Source organism: Myxine glutinosa, chromosome 1 (assembly GCF_964187855.1).
Source record: "Myxine glutinosa chromosome 1, kmMyxGlut1.1, whole genome shotgun sequence".
Taxonomy (NCBI): Eukaryota; Metazoa; Chordata; class Myxini; order Myxiniformes; family Myxinidae; genus Myxine; species Myxine glutinosa.
Genome location: NC_136261.1, coordinates 319,106,396 through 319,130,050, shown reverse-complemented (window position 1 = coordinate 319,130,050; position 23,655 = coordinate 319,106,396). Strand labels below are relative to the sequence as shown.

Genomic DNA, 23,655 nt, shown 5'->3' with positions numbered 1-23,655 from the left:
ATATTATAAGGCATTATTCGACATTTCCCTCTAAAGAAAATATCAATTTGTTTCTGACCACAAACGGAACATGACTTCAGTCATAATATCAAATACCAGGACAAACCAGGTTTTATGTTACCACAACTTCGGCACTGATCATTGTGAGCATCATTGTTAGGTCAGTAGAGTGTTGAAAATAACTACCGGATGAGTCAAATCCAACCTAAACTACCATTCTGGTGAGACGTCAAAAGGTGTGGTGCATCGTGGAGTATGCCATCCTTCAGGAAGAATGCAGTCAGCTATTCCATCTCCCATAAAGTGACCTAACCATCTCCCATAAGCTGGAATATTTCACAATACCAAGCTTTTAGGCCACCTGGTCTGCGAGACCTTCCCAGCACATTCAAAGTATGGGATGTGCATTCAAGTGCGCAGATAAAATAATTAGAATGTGGACAAAACCCGTTTTCATAGACCAAACGACTTCTTGTGCTTTTATGTTTCCTCGATGACGGCACCAGATGTAGTAGACCCAGAAGCAAAGCGAAAGAGTAGATGCTAATACAATGTTACTTACCAGCGAGTCTTTTGAGGACCAGGCGATGTACTGTATCGTCTGCAGGGGAAAGGTGTCTGTAGTCCTCCTGCATGCAACAGAAAGAGAAATGCGATTGTGAAACAGCTGCCTGCAATAAGGAAATAACTTACTAAATAGCTGGGATGGCACCGGTAAAATATTTAAAAATCATGGGATAGTGCTGCATTGTGGAGCACTACATTCCTTGAGCGGGGCTTTAAATCCAGAATGTACATCGGCCAACCATCGGCGATTCGATCCGGTAATCGGCGATTTTAAGGCAAAATGATAACAATCTTTATTTCAATATCATGACGTCTCATCACATGATCGCCAGCTACAATCTGATTGGCTGGGAAACCATGGATGATAAAGTGAACCCATATTCCTATTGCGGATCACCAATTTTACTCGCATTTGGTTCAGAAGGGAAATGCTAGATTTGCCCAACAAATTACAAGGAATGAACAAAGTGCTGCAAAGGGGGCGCTTTCTCCTTCTACAATCGTTGAGACTGCCATGCTTCTGCCCTCTTAAAAGTTGCCAAAATAACAGTGAAGAAGATCTTAGCCATAGGCATGACGTTTTCGGGTAGTCCATCCAGCTGTGCGTCCGTGTGTGTGTAGCAGCTTTTCGTTCCCACAATAACTTGTGGATTACTGAGGGGATTACAACCAAACTTGGAAAAGTTATGAAATGTAATATAAAGATGAACTGGATGGATTTTGGGTTCAACAGGTCAAAGGTCATGTGCCCATTGAAAACCATTTTGCATATCATAACACGAGTTAGAAGCATTTGATGTCTTCACTTTTCTCTCTCGCAATCCCATGTGACCTTTCATTTTTCATGTGACCTTTAACCCAGATCAAACATAACAGTGAGCTGACACCTAACATGGGTGGAGACAAATCCATTGATGCATTTGCGTCAAATTCTATTTTCTAGTTTATTTTATTTTCTCACTTTATATTGTTCCATAAACTACGAGTTGGTTGTACTTGTGTGTTGTTTTCTGTAGAGGTTTTTGCAACATACGTCAATGTGCATTTGTCCAACTACGTTGACATGACTTTGCATGAAGAACAATTTTTTGTTCTATTTTGCAGGTAGGGCTTCAATATGACAGACACCAGTGAATCTACAATCGAAGAAACGCTTATTGCCAGTGTTGGTTATGAAAACATGAGCACAATTTTCGCAAAGGTTTCTGAAGCCTGCTCCCTCACGTGAAGCATTACGGACATGGCAGGAAAAGGCTTTCTCAATGGAGAGTGTTCTTGACACAAAGCGTTCTAATCGCAAGGCTTCACGTCGGGATCATGTGGACATCGTTGAAGCATCCTGTTCAAGATCGGCATATAAATCAATGCGAAAACATTCTTCATAATTAGGCATTCCTCGTTCAACAATAAAGAAAACAACTACAGATACATTCAAAGTACACCGCCCCCATGCCAAATAATGAAGATATCCTCCCATGCGCGACATTGCTGGGATGCATGCGGCACCCGGCAATGCCGCCATGCAGCATATAGAGACAGTATTGGGAGGGACAGATGTACATTAATTGATTGATTAATTGCGTAATTAAATAATAATCATAAAATAATGAATTTCCCAATCAATTGGACAATAGCAAACCGAAACCACCAGCATTTCATCCAAAGCTGCCACTTTTTGATAATTAATTAATTGATCAAAAAATAATTAATTAATTAATCAATAAATAATTAATCGATTAATTGATTAAGCAATAAATCAAAAATATCCTTTATAGCCAAATCACTTGGTCATTGTCATGTCCAATCATCATCTCTGGTGATGGTCATCCATCTCTCTGGTCATCTGGTCTGGTCTCTGGTCATCTCTGGTGTTGGGTTAGCGGCTAGGGTGCCGGCTTAGGATCCTAGGATCCTGGGTTCGAATCCCGTTCGATCGCTGAATTAACGCCAGGGGGGTTGACTCAGCCTGTCATCCTTCCGAGGTCGGCTAATTGAGTACCAGTTCACTGGTAATTCCCTGTTTGTCGTTAAAGGCGGCAAAAAGGGTTGGCGTCAGGAAGGGCATCCGGCCGTAAAACATTGCTTCAAAAAGGGGACCAAAAAACAACAACAACCACGGTTCCCGAAAAAGGCCAAACCCTGCTTTGCGGGGAAAAATGGCCTCTAAACGGTGGTTTTATTGTCATGTCCAAATATCAGCTTCCTAGCTCAAAAGGTGCCTGAGATATTGCCCAGATGAGAAAGAAAATAAATAAGTGATTAATAAATCGATAATAATTAAGTAATTAATCAATTAATTGATTAATCAAAAAAAAAAAATTTTTTTTTTTTAAAGCACCTGCTCACTATTGTGCCAAAATTTCTGCTTCCTAGCTTAAAGGATGGCTGAGATATCGCCCAGACAAACAACCAAGAAAGAAAGAAAACAAACAAGAAAGCAAGAAATCCAAGTGAAAACTGAGTACTCCCTTTCAGTGCGCGTCATCGCTGGGCCCCCTTCGGTGCCCGGCGATGACCTCATGCAGCGCCTGGAGATGGAATAGGAAGGGAGCCGTGTACGATAATGAAAAATGATCTTGTATTGAAGGAATTTAAGCCTGGACATATTAATGAACTCAGTAATAAAAACGGATACATGCGAGGCTGCTTGCAAAACACTCTTGGGGAGTTTTTCCACTCAGGAATCAAAACGAAATGTCGGAGGGCAACATAGAGATGTTCTTGTGCACACCCTATACAAAAAAGAAGTTCTTGGAAAAATTCCCTTACATCAAATAATAATCAAAATTCAACTTCAAGTATCACATTTTTCAGTTGCTAATTATGTGGCTCGTATTGTAAAGAAACCAATAAAACAAACCATGGGATAATTGCACTTAAGGGCTATCCACATATTACGTAAATTAGAGAGAGAAAGGAGCAAGTTGAGAAGATTGATATTGAAGACGGGATTGGAAGGGAGTGGACTGTGAAAGGAATGACAAGCAAAGGTTGGAAAAGAGAGGGAAGGGGCATTTAGGGGAGGTGAGCACAAATTCTGCTGCTTGCAAACATAGTAAATAAAAAAATTAATGACCCAATATGATAAAAGAAGATTCCAAAATAGAAAGGTTCAAACTTACCTATTGATAATATCAATCACATGGTAATCAGCTGTATATGAATGCCGCCAACCCTGAAAAGTAAAACGATTATCTTGAACACAAGCAATCATTTCTCACCTTCTTTGCCTCTTCTTTCAATTCATACATCACGACCCAACTTGTCTCATGAATATAATTGACCTTTTCAACATTATAGCCTTTCATGTTTGTGAACAACAATATATTGTCATGTCAGCCCGGTGGTGAACATCTCAGGGTGACGGAAAGCCGAACCTTGTTATTTCAAGGCGTATACCCAAACTTGGCGGGATTATCTTTTCGCGCACACGGGAAGGACCGAAGCCTTGCTTGAATGGACGGCCGCCACGGGGTCTATTCCTCGAACCCACAAACAAGTAAACGAACACGACACAAAAGTGAAATGCAACAAATATGGGTTTCATGAAATTCATGCAAGACTAACAAAAACGAAAGTTAAGGTAAACCCAATTCCTATATTATTAAAAATCCAACATTATAGCCTTTCGTGTTTGTGATCAAAATATATATATTCTAAAAGTAATAAATTCTGCAAATTAGTAACAAATAAAAACCATACTTTGAGTGCCAATATATGAAGCAAAACGAGAACGGCACTCGGTAGAGTGCATACCTCTGCCAGGCTGAACAGTTCATGTTTGGTATCCCACTGATAGGCCGGATCTGGATTTGGACCTGGACCAAAATCTAATTGGCTTGTTCTTGTCACGTAACCCACTTGTCCCCCAAGTTTAGTCATAACTCGTCCACAACTTTTTGAGATATCCTGCTATGTATCGTTTTTGGCCCTATCTCCCAATGGTGAAGAATCACTTTAAAAATTATACTAGCCGGAACCGAATCTTCACCAAAATCTAATAATTTCGTCCTTGTAATATTCCCAACATCTCCACCAAATTTCATCCGAATCCATCCACAACTTTTTGAGATACACTACATGGCCAAAAGTATGTGGACAACCCTTCTAATTAGTCGATTCGACTGTTTCAGCCACACCCATTGCTGACAGGTATATATAATCAAGCACACAGCCATGCAATCTCCATAGACAAACATTGGCAGTAGAGTGGGCCATACTGAAGAGCTCAGTGACTTTCAACATGGCACCGTCATGGGATGCCACCTTTCCAACAAGTCAGTCCGTCAAATTTCTGCCCTGCTAGAGCTGCCCTGGTCAACTGCAAGTGCTGTCATTGTGAAGTGGAAACGTCTAGGAGCAACAACAGCTCAGCCACAAAGTGGTAGCCCACACAAGCTCACAAAACGGGGCCATTGAGTGCTGAAGCGTGTAGCACATAAAAATCGTTTGTCCTCGCTTGCAACACTCACTACCGAGTTCCAAACTGCCTCTGGAAGCAACGTCAGCATAACAACTGTTCAGCGGGAGCTTCATGAAATGGGGTGCCATGGCTGAGCAGCCGCACACAAGCTTAAGATCACCATTCACAATGCCAAGCGTCGGCTGGAGTGGTGTAAAGCTCGCCGCCATTGGACTCTGAAGCAGTGGAAACACGTTCTCTGGAGTGATTAATCATGCTTCACCAACCGGCAGTCCGACGGACGAATCTGGGTTTGGCAGATGCCAGGAGAACGCTACCTGCCCGAATGCATAGTGCCAACTGTAAAGTTTGGTGGAGGAAGAATAATGGTCTGGGGTTGTTTTTCATTGTTCGGGCTAGGCTCCTTAGTTCCAGTGAAGGGAAATCTTAATGCTACAGCATTCAATGACATTCTAGACGATTGTGTGCTTCCAACTTTGTGGCAACAGTTTGGGAAAGCCCCTTTCCTGTTTCAGCATGACAATGCCCCCATGCCCAAAGTGAAGTACATACAGAAATGGTTTGTCGAGATCGGTGTGGAAGAACTTGACTGGCCTGCACAGAGCCCTGACCTCCACCCCATCGAACACCTTTGGGATGAATTGAAACACCGACTGTGAGCCAGGCCTAATCGTCCAACATCAGTGCCCGACCTCACTAATGCTCTTGCGGCTGAATGGAAGCAAATCCCCGCAGCAATGTTCCATCATCTAGTGGAAAGCTTTCCCAGAAGAGTGGAGGCTGTTATGGCAGCAAAGGGGGGACCAACTCCATATTAATGCCCATGATTTTGGAATGAGATGTTCGACGAGCACATAAGGGTGTGATGTTCAAGTGTCCACATACTTTTGGCCATGTAGTGTATCTTGTTCACAAACAGACAAACAGACAGGGGTGAAAACATAACCTCCATCCATCTTCGGTGGCAGAGATAACAAAGAAAAATAGTAAAAAAACAAAAAACAAAATGTCAATTGCATGTCTAATTTACCAGATAATTAATTATAATAACACAGGGGTATAAAAGTGAGAATCATATCCAAAAAAACTTGAGATCCAAAATGGAAAAATCAAAATGTTTATAGAACATTTTCAAAGGCATATTTACAGGTTTAAAATTGAATTAGCTAAATGATGGAAGCCACATTTGAGGAATTATGTGCCATTTCAGGTTAATGTTGTGCCAGGGTGTACCTTGGAGGGAAAAAAATTGCAATATATATGCAGTATCTGAAAATATTAGAGACAACCCTTCGACCTTCCCGAGCTCCTCAAGGATGCACGTGTTCTTTCAGTGATCTCGTCCTGGTAAAACTCCTAGACATCCAAGCTTTCCAATCCCATTGCTACTCCTTTGTTCCTCATTTCTCGAGTTTGTGGAACTGCCTTCCCAATACAGGCCAATGGCACTCTTCCCTCCATAGCTTCAAACCATCACATGTTATCCTCCATCTGAATCTGAGAAATTGGAGAAAACATCAATTTGAAGGCCAAATTCCAACTTCCTGCTCTAACTTCCATCCAGGTCTGGAGTGTTCCATCCAGGATTGCAACCTCAGTCAATAAACTGCTTCAGCAAATCGACATCTATATAGAGCAGGGCACATGCCCCCATATGTACAGGTACGTGTTGAGAGTTTACATTGTGATTTGTTATCATCCAACCAATCAGAGTACCACTCCAGCATTAATCCTATAAAGTAATTCATACTATGCTAGTTGTTGGAGTAATTGAGAGTCTAGTAATGGCTCTCTGGATGAAAACAATAGATGCTAAGAATGCAAGAACAATTTTTTTAGCTGCAGGAGAAGGATACTCCTTGAAAAACAATGTTGCAAGACTCCATATTTCAGTAGAGGCAAGATGGAAGAGAATACATGAACCTGACATTGATAATAACAGAAGTGGTCGAGATGGCATCTACAAATGAGATGCAAATTGAAACTGGTCCATCTATCGTAACCTTACTCAATTATATAATCATACCGTTTGTAGATTGCCTAGTATCTGATCGGTAATGCTGCTGATTGTGTAGGGGGTACAGTTATTTCTCGATTAGGACAATTATTGATGGATGGATGGACCCCCACGGTCGCACGGACGCACTCAGAGACCAAGCACCTTTCATATTATAGATTTTCTTCTTTTTCATTTCCTTTCAGAAAAAAAATCTTTGGAAAAAAATGGCATTTTCTGGAATGGAGAAAGTCACATATGCCACCTAGTTTGAGTGGACAAAGCGTGTTGTGACCATAGAGTGTTTCGCACTGTTTTGAAAAGAGCAGCTGGCTTAGAAAAACATTTTGAAATGGCACAAAGATGTGCAAAACCTAGAGCGAAAAAGTAGCCTGTCCATCCAATCAGAAGGAAATGTTGCCTTCGTGGCAACAGCACTTTGAAAATTATCCTCACACTTCAACATGCAACATGCTGCTCTTGCTTTTAAAATGAGCTGCACAACAATTTGGCGCATTCTCAAAGATCTCAAGTGGCACCCCTATAAGGCTCAGATTGTCCAAAATCTATGATGAAGATCAGGCCAATTGTTTGGAATTTGCCAAAGATGAACTCGTGTACATTGAAGCCAATGAAATGCATTTGGCCAAACTTAGTTGGTCCGGCGAGGCTCATTTTAACCTATACGGAGACGTGAATCACCAAAATCATCAGCTACTGGACTCCAACAAACCCCGGTTGTGTGGTCAGACAGAAACTGCACTCCCCACAAACAACTGTCTGGGAAGCGATCTGGCAGGGTGGAGTTTTCAGGCCGTTTTTCTTCAATGAGAATGTGAACAGTGCAAATTACTTGGCGTTATCAATTCTGGCCACAGTTACATGATAGTCGCAAGGCTGACAAGCTGCAGGATGGCACTCCACCAGACTAGGGTCTACAGGTCCGCAAATCGCTCAACGAGAAGTTTCCCGACCGGTGGATGGGTTTGCTCAATATGCCCTGGTCCCCTTGTTTGCCAAACCTCAGCCCGTGCAATTTCTTCTTGTGGGGCTTTTTAAGGGCAAGGTCTACGCAACTCAACCAGCGAACATTCAAGACTTGAAGGAGCGGATTCAAGCAGCTTTTGGAAAAATTGCAGTCGGAATGCAACAGAAAATAGTCATGGAGTATCACAAAAGGATGCACGTACAATGATGGAAATCACGTCGAAATTCATAAATAATTTTGTGCACTTCTGAATTCAATAAATTTTTTACTGCAAAAACATGACATATGTACCTATACCCTGTAACTATTTTGCTCGATTTTGTTTCTTAGAAACAGAATTACAGGAGTTCAAAACCGGGAATAGATAAATGGCCCACCCTAGTATATTAAAAGGCACATAGCACTTTGTTTTGTCGCGGGTCTACAAGAGAACTGCATGGCTGTAGTTTCTGTTGTTGTGGTTCTTGTTAGGGGGTCCATTTTGGGTATGTGCACCCATTGCTTGGACAGCTGCCGGATCCCATCCACATTTGTCGCTTGGTTTCACCCACCAAGGCACCCAAACAAATTAATACGGCCACCTTCTTGGTTTTCTGGTGGGCCTAAGCCATCAGGCCTGTAGGCCTCTGCTGATTATACACTGCCCAGGTTTGTTGCGTCAGATTTCCATTGGCTTTGTTTGGGTCAAGCGTTACTCACAACGACGGACCCTGAAAAATCTAATGAATGGGCATTACAATTATTAGCAAGGTTTAACCATACCCGTCAGCATGCATGGTACGCACATCCCTAAAAATAGCGTTACGTAATTTTTGAACTGCCCCATATTAGGGTTAAACAATCCGTAACCATGCGACAAAACAGCTCATTCTGATATAACTAACCATGGCGGATGGTGACATGGATGAGAAGTGTCGAGTTAATGTTTTAATAACACATTAAATGTGTGTTTCCCAATGGCACTATTCATCTTTTAAGAGTGTTTTAAATGCGCGTTTCTCAATCGGCCTATTAACGGATTTTGTCGCAGGTTGTGACCACAGTGCGGTCATGCTTGTGAAAACATGGAGGAGCTAAATGATATAGGCCAGCAGGTTCACATATACAAAAGGGATAGGGAGTATGGATAAACACAAGGAGAAAAAGAGGAACATCTACATAAAATGAATAACAATGATCCGAGAGGAACATCATTTGTACCAAACAAGTGAGAATAGACCTAGTCTCAGGCGGAATTTCATCCGCTACCCATTGGACGGCCTCAGGCCAACAGACCCTAGGTGCCAACAGGAGTCAACTTTTATTCCCACACAGCCACTTCTGGTCACGTGATGGTGCAAGGAACAAACTAAGGAGTTTTTTTCCCTTGGAATTAGAGAGCCACAGACACAGAAAATCATGTTGGTTAATTAATAGATATGGTTTCACGTAACACTTAATCGTTGTTCTTCTTTTGAAGAAATATCTTGGAAGAAAAATATTAATGTTTTTGGGTGTTACCTTTTACACTCGATTGCCCCCTCCCCGCCCCCCTGCCAAAATGCCGATTTGAATATCCACGTGACCGGCTCCGTCATCTCAAGGATAGTTTTGCTGCGGGTAGTTTTTATAACGATTGTGACTATCAGAGGATTTATTGATCAGAAAAATCTTCATCAAGGCCATTATCCTTTTGCGTGCTGAGCCAACCTTGCCTTTGATTATGTCATGCAGATGACGTCATGACCATCAATATTTTTTTGATTCTTGTTCATTTTTGGGGATTCTTGATGATGCTTGTTCATCTATCCTTTATTTCAAATTTCTTCCAGTTTCCCAAATCATGTTCATCCAGTTACCCAAATGTATCACTAGTTGAGCTGCTGTCTTTTAGCTTAGCAATTGCGTTACACATTGTGCACACTGGTGTATAGGCTACACAGGCCCATGTGTTGCATACTATTCGACCAATTATTTCTGAAAGTCCTGTGTGATATGGCAGTACACAGTGTCCATTTTTGTCTGACTCCTTCCGCTGTACTATTCTTGCTTCTCTCTCTTAGGCTGGGAGGCATTCCATCACTGTCAACGTTTTTAGCAGCACCTTTCTTACGAATATTTTTTTTTTTTTTTTTTTTTTTTTTTTTTTGTATACAATATCGAGGCTCGTGAAAGAGCGAACATTAATCACACAGAAAGACAAACCGACACATAAAACATATAACATAGGGAGCGGTAGACAAGATGGGGAGAGAGGGGGAAGGACACAAACACAACATTTGAGAGCAGGGACCGAGAGACATGGAGACATCGAGAGATCTGAGAGAGGGCGAGGGCTTTGGGGGGGGCGTGGGAAGGGGGCAGTGGGAGAGGTATAAAACATATGGACACTGCCAGGACTTCCAGGAAAGAAGTTGGAATTTCAAACAAGGTGGATCTGGGGTGAATTAGTGGGGGTAGAAAAGATCAAGGTTTTGGATGGGGGAAGATAAGAGATGGTGGTGAACAGCTGTTTTAAAGACCTGGAGGGAGGAGTGGGATTGAAGGGAGTGAGGGAGTTTGTTCCAGAGGCGGGAGAAAAGAGGAATGAAAGAGTGAAGGTGAGCGGAGAGCCGAGATTTCGGCAGTTTAACCATCAGAGGGTTGCTGGCAGATCTTGTGCGACCTGTAGGAATATTTGGGGGACAGAGCACAGAGAGAGCTGGGGGTGCAAGGCCGGAGAGGATTCGGTAGAAGACAGAAAGACCACCTACCTGCCTGCGGTGAGTGAGTGAAAGGCCCTCAGAGATAGCTTCATCGCGGGAGATTCCAATAATTCTGAAAGCTTTGGTTTCAACAGCGTGAAGCCGAGCTAGGTGTGAGGCAGGAGCACCGGCCCATAGGGGAGAACAGTATTCCATTGAGCTGCGGATGAAAGCCTTGTATGTGGTGAGGAGCTCAGGTGTGCCGAGGAAGGACTTCGCACGACGGAGGATGCCCAGTCGGCGACTGGCTTTGGAGGCCAGCTTGGAAATGTGGTTTTCCCAAGAAAGATCATGGCAGATAGTGAGACCCAAAATCTTGAGCGACAGAACTTCTTGGAGAGGATTGTTGAGAAAGTAGATGGGAGGGTTGTCCAGTCGATCTTTTCGGAGAGACATAGTAAGAGTGTGAGATTTGTCAGGATTGAAAGACATGTTCCACTTGTTTGACCAGTCTGTGATTATGTCCAGACTCTAATTTCTTTCAATTGCATTGTTGTTGGAAGACAACACCACCAGGATGCATGAAAAACTGTTTATGGCCGATTGGGTTTTCTGTATACTTAGTCGAGGCTCGTATACGAGCTAACATATAGAACATATAATAAAGGGAGGGGAGACAAGAAGGGGAGAGAGAGAGGGAAGGACACCAACAGTAGGGAACAGGGACATCTGTGGAAGAGAGACGGCTGGGGCGGGGTACACAGGAAACTCACAAATTGGCACAAATTTTAAAACAAAACCTACCTCGGAGTACACAGCAAACACAGAGACAACAAAATAAAAAGCAAAAACGCAACAAAAACTACCGGGAAGACCTCTCTTTAAGGAATTTGGCAGAGGCGAAAATTGCACATGCAAAGCTGGGACCGGAACCGGATGTCCGTTGCATGGATTAAATTGTAATCTGTTAGTGTGGGTTAATTTTCTGAAAATCGTGTATTTAGGGAGCCAACATGTTCTCGGTAGACTTCTACATCAAAAAGTCCAATGTGCTTTCCTTTTCAATCTCTTATGAATCTTATGGTGGGACAGACTTGGCTGAGTTGCTCAAGATGTCTAACATTTCCCGGTCCGCAATGGTGAAGGCGTCATCAACCTAAATATTCCAGAACCGTGGAAGCTAGTTCTCATTTAATTTTTAAACCTTTTGTTCAAGTTCCTCTGTAACTAGGTTAGCCATGCACGGCTGCAGACATGGCACCAACCTGCCCGCACTAGTGGTGGAAGTAACATCAGCACCACCATTTCTGGACAGATCAGCCACCTCAATTTTACTATTTGCATTTTTTATCTGAATCAGGCTTTAAGTTAGTTTCTTAATTTGCAAATCCCTACCATCTCTACCGATCCTCTGTCACCCAGCTTATGAAAGTAGTGTTAAAGTGAAGATTAGCATTTGTCTTGTCAGGGTTCCCCACCAATTTGTGCTGTCATTTTCAGAATATACTTTTGTGTAATGCAAGGGCAGATTCGCACATACAATGGTATATTTATCTCCGTCACCGAATGTGTCACATTTACCTCCGCCACATATCCAACCTATCAGGAGGCTACATAACGTAAACCGTTCAGCCTGGCAGAGGTATGCGCTCTACTGAGTTGTGTCTGTATATTTACACATATATGCATGTTTATGTGTGCAATGAACCATGAAAATTCCGTAATAGTCTTTGATGTCAAGAAAATCATCCCTTTCTTAACAAACCTTCTTCTTGTTTGTTTCGAGGAGAATGTAATCTTTGGATGGAGATACAAAATTGATAGATGCATTCGTCCAATTCTGAAAAGAAGAACAAAAAATAATTAAATTAAAAACGATTCTATAGTGTTTACCGTATATACTCGATTACAAGACAATCCCATGAATAAGTCGACCCCAAGCTTTTGCCAAAAAAGTTGGCTATTTTTCATGTATCCCGTGTTTAAGACGGCCCTAGTTATTTACCTAACATATTTTCGTAGGAGCATGCTTTGCACGCGAGCCAACCAACAAGCAAGACTAAAAACATTGAGAAACTATGGCAATTTTCAATAAGTAGCCTATGCATGCCGCCATCATCCATGTTTTTGTCTGGTCGTTTGTTTAGATCAAATTGCATTACTGATTAGCGATCTATGTACCGCTAGTGTGTGCAGCACTAGGCATGTCGAGGAACCACGAACCAGGAAGTGGTGTCTGAGTTATTTATCTCAATCTTATATTATCTCAATCATTATCCTGTTGTATATTTTATCATTCATTTTATCATGTGAGACTGAGAAAATAAAGTTGCAACAAAGTTTAAATAAATTTTATAAATATCATTTAGGTAATTGCTGATCTTGTGTTTCTCTCTATCATGTCTGTGGTGGATACAAAATGGCGGCTACCAGGCATGAACATGACGAGTGCGGTCATCCATCATGTTCATTTGCCATTTTTGACCTACCCAGACTGTTTCCTACGACTCTTTTTCCTTGTTTATGACCTGCAGAATCATCCCACAAAACATTACTCGTGCATAAGAAGACCCCCGAAATTTAGGCCATGAAATTCATCTCAAAAACTCGACTTATACACGAGTATATACAGTATTTACCAACAACAACAACAACAACAAATTAATGCTTCCAACATGTTGGCTTAACATCTGCCAGAAAGAAAACAACTGCTGCAGCACAGATGTCCAGTATGTTCCTGCAATAATTATTTTCTAAACAAATGGTTTATTTATGCACAAATTCAACATTAGTGAAAAAAAGTAATATTCACTGCAATATTATATAAATATATCAAAATACAATGCTTTCACAAAGTATTCACACCCTTGACATTTCACATTTTGTTGTGTTACAGCCTGAATTTAAAATAAATTAAATTTGAATTCTTTACCGCCGATCTACAAAAAATACCTACCCCATCATGACAATGTGAAAACCTGTGTTTCGAAAATTTTACAAATTTATTGAAAATGAAATACATAAATATGTAATTTACATAACGAGCAACGGTACCCGACCTATGGGCGGGGCTTCAATTGGGAGGCCCAAATGAAAAGGCAAAATATCAGAAATTGAAGGCTGTTTTAGTCCCCTACCGGTGTACACCGGTGGGGACTATAGGTTTGCACTCTGTCCCTCCGTCCCTCCGTCTGTCAGTCTGTCAGTCTGTCAGTCTGTCCGTCAGTCCATCCCGCAAAGAACAGCTTTCCGGACTTCTTTTCTAAACTCTTAAAGCTAATGATTTCAAACTTGGTACATGGTTTCCTCATGATAAGTTACAGATGAAGTTCGAACTTCACGACGTTTCGATCATTTCTGACAAAGTTATGGCACTTTGAACTTTGGTAATTTCCCCAACAGTTTTCCGGATGACAGACTGCCGGTAGGGGACATGTATTGCAACGCAATACTCAGAATGCTTGTTTTATTTTAAACGATTCATATAAACATCTGTTGAATCATATCACACGCAAATCATAAAAATCTAAACAGTACATGGCACCCATTTTGAAAAAAGAATGAATTCTGCAAAACGGAAGCGGCCGCTACACGTTTATGTGTGAAGAGTGCGCGCCGAATCTGTAACACGGAAGCGGCCACTACACCTGTTTCTCAGTCACTTTGCACATGCTGCCATGTTACTTCGGAGCCGCACGTTTATATAGGAAGAGTTCGTCAGCAGTCGATCTACTCTCTCCTGGTACATAGCATAAACAGTATTTGTAGAATTTCAACAAAAACCACATCACTGTTCATATCGGTAAATATTATTTCATCGTGTTTGGAAAAACTGGAAAATTGGAAAAACAATATAGACTATTTTACTCCCAGGGGTCCCAGGAATACCCACCCAAAATATCGTTGGGATCGGTTGAGTCGTTTTTGCGGTACCTTCGAACGGACGGACGGACATTTGGTGAATTATAGTAAGATTATTCAGTCCCCAGAGTCAATACTTCGCAGAACGGCCTTTGGCAGCAATTACAGCTTTGAGTCGTCTTGGGTGTTTGTTCTATAAACGGTTATGTGTAGATGAGTGGGGTCACCCGTGGGAATCCCATGGGCATGGACGTGTGTGACATTTGGACAACTTCATTTAGTTGCTGCACATTCCATTTTACAAAATGGTTACTGGCAATTTATCAGATCCACAAATGATGTAATCTACACAATGTATTTACTTCTGATAACATGCATGTGCGTGTACATGAGAAATACAGTTTGAGATGTGTCATTACATCTCATGTAAAATGTGACTTCAAGAGCTCAAATCCTCTCCCTCCCCACCCACATCCCTCCCACATCACGCACACTGCACCGGGGAGTGGGTCACACACAAACGGGAGAGTGGGTCACACACACACACATGAGGGGGAGTAGGTCACACACACACATGAGGGGGAGCGGGTCACGCCCACACATGGGGGGGGAGTGGGTCTCACACACACACACACACACACACACACACACACACACACACACACACACACACACACACACACACACACACACACAAACACGGGGTGGGGGGGTCACAAACACGGGGTGAGGGGGTCACACACACACACAGGGGAGTGTGTCACACCCACACCCTCGCACACAGGGGAGTGGGGCACACACACACACAAGGGGGGGGTGGGAGGGGGAGGAGGAGTGGATCACACACACACATGGGGGGGGGGGGTGGGAGTGGGTCACATATACACACACGGGGGAGGGGGGGAGTTGGAGTGGGTCACATATACACACACGGGGGAGGGGGGGGTCACACACCAACACACACACATGGGGGGGGGGGTCACACACCAACACACACACATGGGGGGGGGGGAGTGGATCACACGCTAACACACACACATGGGGGGGGGGGCGGGAGTGGGTCAAACACACACACACACAGGGGAGTGGGTCACACACAAACACAGGGGAGTGGGTCACACACAAACACAGGGGAGTGGGTCACACACAAACACAGGGGAGTGGGTCACACACGCACACGAGTGGATCACATACACACACACACGGAAACTGCGAAAAAATATTTTTTAATGATTTCACGATTTTATTTCCTGCAGCTCTGAAACGCATTTTCTTTGGGTGACAAACGGACAAAAACACAAACACATTTCTCTTTTTATAAACTTTGCGAATCACATTTATCACAAAAACTTTTATTACAACAACGAGTGAGATGCAGATAGGCCAGAAGCAAACAGGCAATGCAGATACGGCGAATGCGAAAGCATGAAACCAATAAATTCCACATTCCTGCATCACATCGTATATAAATATATAAATATATAAAAATAGGGCGTATATAAATCGCTCCGAACGAAACAGGCATTACCTGGTTTCCTTTGCTTGAGTTGTAATCAAAATGTACCTGTGTTTCTTCAAAAAGTAATTTATCATCGAAGACGTGTTGATTCGGTCTTAAAAGTTAAAAATTTAAAATCCACATCGGAGGCCGATCATCGGCCAATGGAGCCATGACTCTTCTTCATTTTTTAACTTGAATGTATCGATAACTTTTCGCTTTACAAAGTAAAAATAGATTAAAACCAAACGTTATTAATAAATATTGTATTACATAGTTAGTTTACATTATTATGTACATTTTTGAAGTACTGTATTGTTTAATTCCATGGGTGGAAAAGAGCTTACGGACTTAAAACAAACTCTGTATATACACCCCAGGGATATCGAAAAATACAATTCGACTTCGGTTCAATCCCAAACTTCAGTATTCAGTCGCTGTACTTTTACTAAGTAATAATATAAATGACGAAGTTCTGAGAACGTTATCTCCTCTGCTTTTCCTCTCTCCTTTCCCCGCTCTTCTTTCCTTCCCTCATTCTCCCCTCTCCTTCTGCACTCTCCTTCCCTTTGCCCACATAACAGTCAACACATTCAAAACAGCTGTTGGAATACATGTCGCTGATTTTCTAAACTTTTGCTGAAACTGAGACTTGAACCATCCTATCGACTGTGATGGTGAATTTGAGTCGAGATAAAGCGTGAGGGAGACTTAATGAATGACCTTTATGTTACAGGCCTTTGAAAATGCATTTTATTCTATAAACGGTAACCTTCATCGAATTTTCTTCCAGTTTATTTTTCAACCGAGTCTAAATCCATGTTAGCGACTGTGAAAAATGAAATGAAATATCGAATTAGAGTTGAAATAAAACTGTGAGAGAGCAAATGGCAAGTAAATGCATTTTTAAAATTAAAGATTTCAAATAAACTTATTTAAAGTGTATGTGCACATAGCTTATCAAATAAGAACGAAGAAATATCTCTCGGCAATTTCCTGTCTGTGTTACTTGGGTGGTGCAAGATATATCGAGTGGCGAAAAGCAACAATTATTTAATATATCTCGGCAATTTGCCGTCTGTGGCGATACATGAACGAAGCTTCGCCCCACTCCCCACATTGTTGACTACGTAAAAGTTAAACATTTAATGGTGACGAAGGAAACGTCCGCCGCGAATTCTTCATAAATCTCGGCAATTTCCTGTCTGTACTATTTGGGCGGTGTAAGATATATTGAGCCACGAGTCTCAATGGTGTTTATGTTACAGGCCTTTGAAAATTCATTTTGTTCTATAAACGGTAACTTTCATCGAATTTTATTCCCGTTTTTTTTCAACCGAGTCTAAAACCATGTTAGCGACTGTGAAAAACGAAATGAGATATTGAATTAGTGTTGAAATAAAACTGTGAGAGAGAGCAAGACACCGCTGGCCTAACAAAAGAGGCCTCAAAGCCATGCAAGTAAGCAAAATGGTGGATATTTGTTTTTGAACCCCCTCCCAAACCGGGTGTAGCCACTCCCCCGGACAGACAGACACACAGAATCACCCACAGAGAATATATATATATATATATATATATATATATATATATATATATATATATACAGTAGTGACCCCTAATTCCGAACGCCCCTCATCTCGAACTACTCTAATTCCGAACCGTAAATTCGAGAAAATTTTGTCCCTAATTCCGAATGTATTTCTATAACCGAACCGCCAACATAGCGTTAGCGTCGTTCATATTTCCCGCCGCGAGCGTTGTTCATATTTCTCGCGCATCTTCGCGCAGCATCACCCACGCCTGCTCCCGCATGCACAACCCGGAAGTCGCTTTGTTCCTTCAGTTCGTCGGTTGTACTAGTTCTGGCAGCATCTCTCGTGTGTTCGTCGCTAGTTTACCTCGTGTTTTCACATTGATTTGTGCTTTTTTTCTTTGAAGATAACCCTTACCCATTCACCATGGCACCTAAGAAGAGCAGTGAAGGCAATAAGAATAAGAGGAAGGCGGTGAGAGCGACAATTGAGGTGAAGAAACAACTTATCGCTAAGCATGAGGGCGGTATGCATGTGATGGATCTCGCTGCTATGTTCGAGATGCCGAAATCGACTGTGTGTACGATTTTGAAAAATAAGGAAGTGATTAAAGCAGCTGATGTGGCAAAAGGTGTTACGACTCTGACCCCTAGGAGATCGAAGTTTATGGAGGAGATGGAAAAACTCCTCTCAGTTTGGATAAATGAGAAACAGTTGGTTGGTGCTGCCATCTCTGAGGGCATTATCTGTGAGAAAGCAAAGCTCCTGCACGGTGACCTTATAAAAGACTTGCCTGGAAGTAGTGCTGATGGTGATGAGTTTAAGGCTAGTAGGGGGTGGTTTGAAAAGTTTAAGAGAAGAAGTGGGATCCACAGTGTTGTTATGCATGGAGAGGCTGCTAGTTCGAATAAGGATAGAGCAGCAGACTTTGTGAATAAATTTAGTGCGTTTGTGAACACTGAGGGGTATGTGGCACAACAGGTGTTCAATTGTGATGAGACAGGCCTCTTCTGGAAAAAGATGCCAAGGAGGACCTACATAATGAAGGAAGAGAAGTCTGTACCAGGCCATAAGCCAATGAAAGATAGGCTTACTCTCTTGTTGTGTGCTAATGCTAGTGGAGACTGCAAGATAAAGCCTTTGCTTGTGTACCACTCAGAGAATCCACGTGTGTTCAAAAAGAACAATGTGATTAAGAGCAAGCTTAATGTTATGTGGAGGGCAAACGTGAAAGCATGGGCTACCAGGTAGTTCTTCACCGAGTGGATTCATGAGGAGTTTGCCCCTTCTGTGAAGGCTTATCTTGAGGAGAAGAATCTACCCCTGAAGGCTCTTCTTGTGATGGACAATGCTCCTGCTCATCCTCCAGGCTTGGAAGAAGATTTGGAGGAAGAATACAGCTTCATCAAGGTGAAGTTCTTGCCCCCCAATACCACTCCTCTCATCCAACCCATGGACCAGCAAGTCATCTCAAATTTCAAGAAGTTGTACACCAAGGCTATGTTCCAGAGATGCTTTGAGGTGACAAACGAGACTGAACTGACCCTCAGAGACTTTTGGAAGGATCATTATAATATCCTCCATTGCCTAAGAATCATTGACAAAGCCTGGAAGAAACTCTGGCCTGATTGTGTTGCAGGGAGAGATTTTGAAGGCTTTGAAGAACCTATTGTGGCTGCTATTGTAGCATTGTCAGTCCATGGGCTTGGAGGTGAGTGAAGAGGATGTGGAGGAGTTAGTGGAGGATCACAACAAGGAACTCACCACAGAATAACTTCAGCACTTCCACAAGATGCAGCAAGAAGAAGTGGCAGTGGAAATTTCTTCAGAGGAGGAAGAGGGAGCTCGTGGTAACATTTCCAGTGCTGAAATTAAAGAACTGTGCTTCCATTGGTCTAAAACACAGGCCATTGTTGAAAAGTGGCACCCTAATAAAGCAGTGGTTAACAGGAGCATTAACTTGTTCAGTGACAATGTGATTGACCACTTCAGAAAAATTAAGAAAAGTCGCCAACACCAGGCAACTTTGGAGAGGTGGTTCTCTAAAGAAAGCAAGCCTGGTGAGCCCCAACCCTCTACAAGTGGTGTTAAGAGACAAAGAGAGCAAACACCAGAAGCACAGTCATCTGATGTTAGCTTGGAAGGTGCCTCACCTTCCAAGCAATAAAACCCTCTCCCTCCTTCCTCCTCTCCAGCTTCCACATGCACCATCAGAACTCTCCACTAAGGTAAATGCAGTTATTTTCATGTTAGTACATTTATTTCTTGTTTTTTTTATTATTATTATTTGATATTTAGGGCATTTACTCATCTTATTTTACCTTGAATCATGTGTATTTGCAGTTAACAGTGTCTTGATAATGGGTTTTTGGGGTCCAGGAACGGATTAATTCACTTTCCATTATTTCTTATGAGGAAAATAGTTTCTAATTCCGAACTTTTCCCAATCCGAACTGCCGCTGGAACGAATTAAATTCGGATTTAGAGGTCCCACTGTATATATATATATATATATATATATATAATATATAAATATATATATATATATATATACATATATATATATATATATATACACATATATATATATATATATATATATATATATATATATATATATATACATATATATATATATATATATATATACATATATATATATATATATATATATATACATATATATATACTGTATATATATATATATATATATATATACTGTATATATATATATATATATATATATATATATATATATATATATATATATATATATATATATATATATATATATATATATATATATATATATATACTGTATATATATATATATATATATATAGATCATTGACAAAAAAAAACAACTCAATTTAATCCATTTTTAATTCAGGCTTTAACACAAAAAAAATGTGAAAAGTCAATGGGTGTGAATACTTTCTGAAGGAACTGTATATGTATATATATGTCTATATTTGATGTATATAACTATATATGTATATAACCACACCCATCATTCCTGTCTGACTTCTCCTACTTTCTGACCCAGCTATGTTCCCTCTCCCCCTCAATCCTCCTCCTTGGTGATTTCAATATCCACATGGACTCCACTGACTCCACAATAACCACTGACTTCACTGATTTACTCACCTGCTTTAACCTCACTCAACATGTCGACTTTCCTACCCATATCCGTGGTCACATTTTGGACCTTGTCTGCTCCACTGGATTAAATTTGCACCATCTCTATGGCTCCGACCTCACCCTCTCTGACCACTTAGCCATCACTCTGACCATCAACATCCCCGCCCCAACACCAAGGCATTATCGCACAATCAACTTCCGTAAGCTAAACGCTCTTTCACCTACCTCATTCTCATCCACCCTCTCTGAAAAAATGTCCACTTCTCCCTTCATTGACCTCCACACCCCTTCCGACCTCACTGACTACTACAACCACACTCTCTCCTCCTGCCTTGACCAGCTTGCGCCTGTAAAAACCAAAACAGTTTCTTTCACCCATTCTGCTCCCTGGTTTACCCCTGAACTCCACCTGATGAAAACTCGTGCTCGCCAACTTGAAAGACTCCGCAATAAAACGGGTCTCACAGTTCACTCCCAAGCCTACAAGGACCACATACAACACTACAAAGATGCCCTCTCCCGCGCCCGCTCTGCCTACTACTCTCAAATTATCCACTCTGGCTCCGGAAACCCAAAAGCACTCTTCTCGACAATAAACAAACTCCTCCGCCCCCTGAACACCACCACCCAGTCATTCACAGTAGACAACTGCATCTCCTTCCTCTCTTTCTTCCAACGCAAAATTGACAACATCTACAACAGCTTGACCACCGCCGCACCCGCTCCCCCTCCAACCACCTGCCCCCCTTGTCCTGCCATCCCCTGTCTCGGTCTCCCCAATCTCTCCTACTGACCTCTCTGAACTCCTCATAGGAATGAAAACTGCCACCTGCACTCTTGACCCCATCCCCTCCAGCTTTGTCAAAGCCTCCCTCCCTGCTCTCTCTCCACTTATCATTGCAACAATAAACTCCTCCCTGTCTACAGGCATCGTCCCACCTTCCCTCAAAATTGCTGCTGTTACCCCCATTCTAAAAAAACCTGGTCTAAACCCTGACACCCTAAACAACTTCAGACCCATCTCCAACCTACCCTTTCTGTCAAAAGTTTTGGAACGCGCTGTAGCCACTCAACTCAAACATCATCTCTCTGCCAATAACTTGTATGAAACATTCCAATCCGGATTCCGCTCCAACCACAGTACTGAAACTGCTCTCCTCAAAATCACCAACGACCTTCTCCTCTCCTCTGACGCTGGCAACCTCACATTCTCGTCCTCCTCGACCTCAGCGCTGCCTTTGACACCATCGATCACACTATCCTCCTCACCCGACTTGAATCCACCTTTAACGTCACCGGCACTGCCCTCTCTTGGATTAAATCATACCTCTCTGACAGATGCCAGTTCATCTCCATCAATAACTGCAAATCCCCCACTGCTCCCCTCCCCCAAGGTGTCCCCAAGGTTCAGTTCTTGGCCCCTCCTCTTCATCCTTTACCTGTCCCCGCTCGGTCACTTAATCCGCCGTCATGGTCTCCAATTCCACTGCTTCGCCGAAGACATCCAGCTTTTCATCTCCACCAAGTCCGTCTCCACCGACACCCACTCTATCCTGACAAACTGCATCACTGAAATAAAATCCTGGCTTCAAATCAACTTCCTCAAGCTTAACTGTGATAAATCTGAAATAATCATCATTGGCCCAAAAACGCTCACAAAATCCACCCATAACTTTGCCCTCAACATCGACGGTATCCCCAGTATCCACCTCCCCTCACATCCGGAATCTTGGCGTCATCTTTGACCAAACCCTTTCCTTCGACAAATACACTAAACAGATCACAAAGTCAGCCTTCTTTCACCTGAAAAACATTGCCCGTCTCCGCTCATCCCTCTCCTCCACGGCTGCAGAAACCCTCATCCACGCCTTCATCCCCCCACCCCGTCTGGACTACTGCAATAGCCTCCTCTATGGTTCACCCTCAAAAATCACCAATAAACTCCAATACATTCAGAACTCCGCTGCCCGTCTACTCACTCATTCCCGGACCCGTGACCACATCACCCCCGTCCTTTACAAGCTTCACTGGCTCCCCATCCCCCAGAGAATCCAGTACAAAATCCTCCTCTTGACATACAAAGCCCTCCACAAAGCCCTCCAGGCCCCATCCTACCTGGCTGACCTCCTCTCCAGACACACTCCCACCCGCAACCTCCGCTCTGCTGGTACCAACCTCCTGACCCCCTCCATCCGGACCAAATTCAGATCCTGGGGGGACAGGGCCTTCTCCATCGCTGCTCCCACCCTCTGGAACTCACTACCTCACACCATCAGAGACTCCTCCTCACTCACCACATTCAAAACATCACTAAAGACCCACCTGTTCAACGCTGCATTCAACATTCAACCCACAGCATTTAACCCCTGACTATCTCTTCTCCTTCTCCCTCCTTTTGCTTTAAATATTTCCCTATTGATTCTTGTCTTGTCTTTTTGATTCTTGTCTTATATATATGCCGTATATCGCTGCTGTTTGTTTTCTTGATTCTTGTCTTTTTGCAATTGTTGTTTTCATGTATTGTTATGCATTATGTTTTCCACTCTGTCAAAGCGCCTTTGGGCTTCTGGAAAGCGCTATACAAAATAAATGAATTATTATTATTATTATATATATATATATATATATATATATATATATATATATATATATATATATATATATATATATATATATATATATATATATACAGTGTATATATATATATATATATATATATATATATATATTATTGTTGCGGATTTGAGAATCCGTGCACTGTGTGTAATTCATTGTAAATATCACCCTCTGTCAATTGTAATGATTCTTGTAAATACCTCCATCAATTTGTGTAAAGATCAAAGGTCGTCCCCTTAGTTAATCCATCGCATGCACGTAGAAAATCATATACCCTTCTAAATAGTTATTTCCTTATTATGTGTTCCAGTTTAAGGCTCTGTTGCCCATTAGTTGACACTGCACTGCACCGAATCGAATAAGATAG

General features: G+C 42.1%; 1 protein-coding gene across 7 annotated transcripts in view; it reads right to left on the bottom strand.

Annotated features, from left to right (window-relative positions):
• The window catches only part of LOC137410997 (dipeptidyl peptidase 4), a 216,354-nt gene that overhangs the window by 113,506 nt on the left and 79,193 nt on the right, over window positions 1-23,655 (bottom strand). For all 7 annotated transcript variants that reach the window (XM_078769355.1, XM_078769379.1, XM_068096452.2 and 4 more), the window contains exons 5-7: window positions 12,403-12,477; window positions 3,690-3,742; window positions 563-629 (exon numbers count right to left, since the gene is read on the bottom strand). In XM_078769355.1, coding sequence (XP_078625481.1) covers window positions 563-629; window positions 3,690-3,742; window positions 12,403-12,477 — 195 coding nt within the window. The remainder of the gene's footprint in view (window positions 1-562; window positions 630-3,689; window positions 3,743-12,402; window positions 12,478-23,655) is intronic.